Below are 6,826 nucleotides of genomic sequence, written 5' to 3' on the forward strand. Positions count from 1 at the left end.
TCTCATATTGATAGGGAAGAAGGTCAAGCTATTTTTCTTCAGTTTAATATTTACTTCATTGCTACTGCTTATAAGATCCTGAGATTTTTTTCACTTTTTATCATACACTTGAGGAATCCATAGCACCACATAGTCAAAAGAAGACCATAAATATTGACTTCATTTAATGATTAATGTTCTCACAGAATACGATGAGCAAAGATCAAAGCTGTGAACATTATTATACTACTATTGTTCCCCCTACTTTTACTTCTAATCTCCTGAATATTTAAAAGCAAATTCAAAAAGTCTTAGAAAAGAGCCACTAAAATGACCAAGAAATCAGAGAAGCTCTTAGGAGAGGATGAGAGCAGCTTGTTCAGTCTAGCAAAAGGATGTGATTATTCCCCAAGCAAATCCAAGTAGACAACAGTGCAGAAATGTTGAGTGAAACGAAAATGAGCATAAACAAGTTTGAATTTCCAGATTAAATTTATTTTTAATGAGTTACTCAACCCTCAGAGTAACAAGGTTCTAGAACGCCCTTCTAGCAGAAATAGTAAGGATAAAAACTGTTTTTAAAATGGAGTTTGACAAGTAGGGATTACATGATGTAACACTAGCAGGAGACTGGATTTAACAAAGGAAATCCATGATACCCTTAAATACTCAAGTCTCCTATATTCCAGATTTATTTATAATTACAGTTTTGAGACTATAGGAAAAAATAGAAAGGCAAAAACATAGCACTGCTTTACATATCATTCAGTAGAAGGAAGGACTATATTGTCCTCTGTATTTTTCACAGAGGATGAATACGAAGTTATTTACTATCACAGGAAACTGCAAGTTGCTGTAGCACTTCTGCCCACAAAAACCCAAGAGATCTGTACAAGTTCAGTGACCACAGCATCATATTTTCCATTGTAGTAAAGACAATATTCATGAAACAGCTGGTCTCTTATTAATAGAATTCGTTTATCTTATTCATAGCAAATGAAGCATGTAGTAGACAACAAGCCAATTGGCCCATTAAGAAACAGATTAAATTTGGTGTTTTCAGAAATCAGTTTAAAAGTTTGAAAACGCCGATTTAAAAAATTGCACAACGTTTTCTTCAAGCAGAGACACCATTTCATATGGCATTTAAAACTCAAACCCACTCCTTTGGTAACCTGACATCATCCAATTACAAAATTTCTCTGAAGAATACCCATTTCAATATTAAGGCACAAGAACACCCATGTTGAGTCATTCAAGGACTTCATTAACACAGTAGTCATTACTGACAGTATGGGAATTCACTTGCAGGGATTCTTCGTTCAAAATACAACATCATGTGATGGACAGAAAATACTGCGCTCTGTAACAGTCCACTACATACTAGTACTTGTTTTCTCCATATATATTTGGCTAAAGATAGTATAATACAAACTGCAGCTGCTTTAAACACTAGAGGAGGCAATTAAGCTCCTTCTCTGGCTAAGAACCAGCTTATTGTCAGTATCTTTGCATAAAAGGCTGAACACTGTTGGAATTGTTTTTGAAAATTATGTCCATAATCCGTAGATAACTCAGACATCAGCAGAAGTTGAGCAGGACAGTACAAGTTCCTATCAGAAATAACAGAACAGCGAGGGAGCAAGACATTAATGCCAATTACTAAGTTTCAATTTCCTTTTAGTGGGAAACTTTTTTTTTCAATTGATAGGGGAATAACGTATTTTGAGACTAAGAAATGTAACCTGTTGTAATGCCCTGCCTCTTATCCAACCCTAACATGAAAGGCAAGTTATGCCATTTTTGTATTATATGACTAAAACAACTATAAGCAATCAATTTTCAAAGGCAATGTGAGTTATTTCTGACATTCTCATTAGGAAGCTATACTTTTGTAATTCCATGTTCGCCATCATAGTATGACATAGGGAATATGAAGAATCAGTTGTTTTACTTAGAATCTAAATTAATAAAAGAGAATGATTGCTACCAAACTTCAGCAGTTATTATTCAATGAACTCAGTCCTGTTCCAGTTAGAATCTGCAAAAGACATTGTAAAGATATAATCTCATAAAAATACGTGAGGCCAAGATATCTGGGAAAATGTATCTCTCTGGAAAGATACAAAGGGGGGGTTTTTACATGAAAAAAAAAATCCCAAGAGAGATAACAAGATCATAGGTTCTTATGCTGTAATTTTGTCCTTATTTTTTTTTCCAGCCAGCTAACCCCCAAAATTTCCATATATATAGCCAGGTTCATCACTGTATTTTTATAATTGGATTTATGAGAGAAGAAAATCATCCCTGAAAACTGTATGTCAAAACAGTTTCAAGACAGTCTTTTCTGTGTGGAATTTCTAAAAAACCTTGGTAAAAAATACCCCCTCACGCCCCGCGCAAAAAATGGTATTTCCGTCTTGTGCCTGTTTCTCCATGTGTTAAGTAGTAAAATAAAACTACTAATGATTGCTACTAAATTACACGTTCCTAAACATATCTGTTAAATCTTACTTATATTACACCACAGCTCTGAATTAGTTTGCATCATATTAAAACACTTTAAAAGGTATAACATTACTTAAAACAGCTGCAAATCCACTGAACTTTCAACCATTTAAACCAGAACTTACGTAGTTCTCATCTTTGAATACATGAACTTGTTGCTAAAATAGGACTTAAGATGGAAAGAGAAGGCCTCAAGAATCAAGAGGGAAAAACTGGAGGCTTCTGCACAGCAATAAGCCATGAGATCACCTATACAACATGCATGTTACATTTTGGATTGTTTAATACAATATTCGTTAAACTTTGACAGAACAGTAGGCCTACTATGGAAATTAAAAGCATACAAGTATTTCTATAATGAAACTTCCTATATAATCTATATGACAACACCCTAGACTAGTTGCTTTTTCACAAAGCAACTACAAAGAAATTACAAAGTACACTACTGGCAAAAAATACAGGAAAAACAGACTTCATGTTTTAACTGAAAACAAGTTGGAATCAATGAGAAGGAAAAATTTCAATTCTGCTTCAGGAGTCCAGCTACAGCTGGACCTCACTACATGAAGCATTTAAGCATGGATGTGGATTGTGCACAAATTAATATTTTGTAACTTTTGTAATATAGAAGTTTAATTCCATCTGAAAAACCACGCACATACTGTAGTTTCATAAAATATCTTACATTTAGGCAACTTGAAAAGATTATAGTATTTTCTAACTACATTAAGTCAGCCTCCCTGTCTCTTCTCTAGACATGGTCAGGAAGGACATGTTCCAAAACTCATTTCCACTGAAGCTTTGCAGCACAGTCTGGATTTTTCCCCCAACAGAACTGATCCTCCAAAATGATCTGTAAATGAAAAATCGTAGGTCACCTAAAGAGATAAAACATGGTAAATAATGCCTCTTGTTCTCCAGGGCTTGTAGGTTATTAAATATTCAAAGACCAAATCATAAAAGTTCATCACTAAAATCAACTACTTACTCCACTGTTTGATTAGATTTTCAAAGACAATTTAAAACATTAAAAAAAAAAAAGCCTTGCACAAGTATTTTACACTCCATTGATTTTCAAGCTGGTAGGAATAGCTACTGTGCTTTAACGAGTCAAAAGTTCTCTACTCTAGGAAACATGCAATAATGCTACTTGACACAACTGTCCTTGCAGCATCTACACCGAAGTCTGTATAGTATAAAGCCAGGATTTCTATTTCATTGAGAAAAATCCAGAGATTTCCCCAGTTGTCCTAACACAGAGACTGAGGCAGTATTCTGTGGAAAGCATGGTCACGAAACGAAGGGGTTTGAAATGAACAAAAGGAGAAGTATTTCTTACTACACTAGAGCAGACCTTATTTTCCTAAGGCTAAAGACACTATAGCACACAGCATTTTAAAGTTGCACATAGAATACAATAAGCATTGTGTCAAACACAATAATATTTGAACTAAAAAGTTCTAAAAAAAAATCAGGAGAACTTGCAAGTTAAGTAGTCATTACTTGAGAAAGAAATATTGTTTCTCCTTGAAGAGGGAGAGAATTGTTAAACATGTAGATACAGGGTCTAAATCTAGCAAGGACTCACAAGTATTCTTTCCAAAAATAATGGGATAACTCACTTCAGAATCAAGGTCTAAATTACTTCCCAAGAATGATATTCCTTCTATAGCAGTCTTTCTTTGACAACTTAAGAAGGAAGTTGTATTTGTTCATATTTGATCTGGAACAAAAAGCAATCAATTTCCAGTGGTAGACCAGGTCAAAAAAGTACCATGTGGTATCCTAACCTGGCATTACTATTTGTGCACACCATCTCATAGGACCAGGTTTGCAATAGTAAGTTTTTATTAAACTTACATTTTTACTACTTAAAATGAGCTCAAACTTCCTGTTTTATGGAGCAAGCTTTTTAGCAAAGAGAAAGACCTAAAGTACAACTAAAAACCAAACTTTTTTGCTCTGGAAAGAAAAATGTACCATTGAGTTTTTAGCTATATATATACACACACACACACAAGCATATGTTCTATGTATTCTATCACCTCACATTCTGTGGGCATGGATACAGAAATTTATTGAAATTTGCATAAGATGCTAGATTTGTATCCAGCTATTCACTAAAACAGAGATGTGCCCAGAAATACATGCACTTATATGAAAAAAGTCTCAAAAATACAGTAGCTGCTTTATGTAAATGCCATGCTGTATATAAACTATATATAGTCGATGCATGAACAAGTACAATTAACATTCAATCCTACTGTTGGCCAAACAAAATCTTCACAATTTGACCTCCTATCCCAGGTAAAGAGACAAACTTTGGGTTTAGACTCCGGGTTAGCAGCATTTAGGTTTCCTGTGAGCTAAGGAGCTCATAGTAACACCTGTTCCCTGTCCACATAAAAAGCAATACTGCTACCCTTCACCCTATAAAAACTAGCATACCATGTCAATGGGGCAGATATTTTTAAGGATTAAAGTGATTCTTCTCCTTGAACGTCTCATGTTGCAGCTCGAGAATCTGTAAGTTACTTCCCTGCTCTGGGCAACAGGTAAGAGAGCTCCAAAGGAACTTTAAAGACAAGACGTTGGTGGCAAGGAGTTACAGGAGAGGAGGGCACAATGAGTCTAGTAATGCTCATGGCAATTCCTAGTTTTCACTTTATGCTCTTCAAAGCGTGAGGGTCGTTTTCACGCCCCAGGAAGCTGTCAGTGCTCAACTCATGGAGGTTTAAAAGCACGAAACTGTTCATTCTTCTCTCCGCTTTCATCATCTTCCAAAATGCATAGAAGTTAAACTACTACATAAAGACAGGGGGAGGGGGAAATATAAACTCTCTTCATACAAATTCACTTCAGTGTCTTGCTCTGCCTATTTGTTACGGGCATCTCCGTTATCTAAAGATACCGAGGTAGCAGCCAACGTCCCAGAACGAGCCCCCCCGGCAGCGCTACGCTCCGGGTCTGTACAGCGATCCACACCCCGACTTTCAGCCCCCGACCCCGAGGCTGGGCTCTTCCCCCCATCCCCAGGCGGGACCACCCCGGCCGGCCCGCGCCCCCCGGCAGCAGCGGCGCCCCCGCGCTGCCCGCTGCCCCCGCCGGGAAGGGCGCGGCTGGGCCCGCGGGCCGGGGCAGGGCCCCGCGCCGCCCCCGCTCCCGCGGGAAACCCACCCAGCCCCGCCGCAGGCGAGGCGAGGCAAAGCGGCGGGGAGGGAGCGGGGGAGAAAGTTTACGAGGAGCTTTTCAGCGGCTGCCGGCAGGGGAGCCCGCTCCCGGCGCCCATTCAAACAAAAGAAGCCCCTTCTCCTGCCCGCCGCCCCCGGCTCCCCCGCGCCCCGGCCCCGCCGCCCGACTCACTTCGCAGGGCCCCGATGAGGAGGCTGCCGTCCTTAATCAGCTCCTTGATGAACTTGTTCGTCCTCTCCAGCTCGATCTCGTGACACTTCAGGCGCTCCCTGAAATCCGGGCTGTCCAAGTAGGAGTCGCTGAACTCCAGCGTGGGCAACCCCATGGCAGCGGCGGCCGCAGCCCCCCGGCCGGCGCAGAAGGGGCGGGCGGCAGAGGGAGGCCCGCGCCGAGACGGCGTTGAGGGCAGAGGGGAAAGCGGGGGAGAGGCGAGGCGAGGCGAGGCGAGGCGCGGCTGCCGCCCCCTCCGTCTCCCCGGAGAGGCTCCCGACCCGCTGCACTGGCCCCCTCAGCGCCCGCCGCGCCGGCGGCGAGGTGGACGGCCGTTGGCGGCGGAGGCGGTGCGCTCCGGTCGCTGTCACCCAGCTACATGCTGCCCGCGGGACGCCGCGGGCTCCCAGCGCCGCCGCCGCTCCGCCGCTTCCGGCAGCGCTCCCTCTTCCTCTCTCCCCGGCCCTAACTTCGGTCTGAACCTCCCCCGTCCCGGCCGAGGAAGCCCTCCTCCCGGCGCGGCATGCTCACACGCGGGGATGCGGCCCCGGCAGTGCCCGCCCCTCGCTCGCCACCACCGCCGCCCCCTCCGCGCTCTGCCCTCCAGCGGCGGCGGGGACGGGGCCGCTGCGGCCTCGCCTCGGCCTAGCCCGGCTCGGGGCGAGGCGAAGGGGCGCGGGGGGCTCGCACGGCCCTGTGAGGGCCAGCGCACGCCTCGTCTTTTACCTGGGGCTTTGGGAGGCCCAGAGGAAGGCAGGGAAGGCGGATCCACCTCAGGGGCAGGGGCGCTTAGGGGTATTTAAAGCCGTGCGCTTGGAGGAGGCCGGTTTGTGTCGGAGGCTGATGTGGAGGAGAGCAGCCCACATTTGCTGGGGGAAGACGGCTGCCAGCCAGGTGTCTCCTGCCACAGTGGAGGAGCAGCGGGTCCTTTGGCCTG

General features: G+C 43.3%; 1 protein-coding gene across 1 annotated transcript in view; it reads right to left on the reverse strand.

Annotated features, from left to right (window-relative positions):
• Positions 1-6,367, reverse strand: part of ARHGAP42 (Rho GTPase activating protein 42) — a 164,294-nt gene extending 157,927 nt beyond the window's left edge. Inside the window, exon 1 of the mRNA XM_075140100.1 lies at positions 5,851-6,367. Coding sequence (XP_074996201.1) covers positions 5,851-6,004 — 154 coding nt within the window. The 5' untranslated portion in view covers positions 6,005-6,367. The remainder of the gene's footprint in view (positions 1-5,850) is intronic.
• Positions 6,368-6,826: the final 459 nt, after the last annotated feature.

The sequence above is a fragment of the Calonectris borealis genome, chromosome 1, assembly GCF_964195595.1.
Source record: "Calonectris borealis chromosome 1, bCalBor7.hap1.2, whole genome shotgun sequence".
Lineage (NCBI taxonomy): Eukaryota > Metazoa > Chordata > Aves > Procellariiformes > Procellariidae > Calonectris > Calonectris borealis.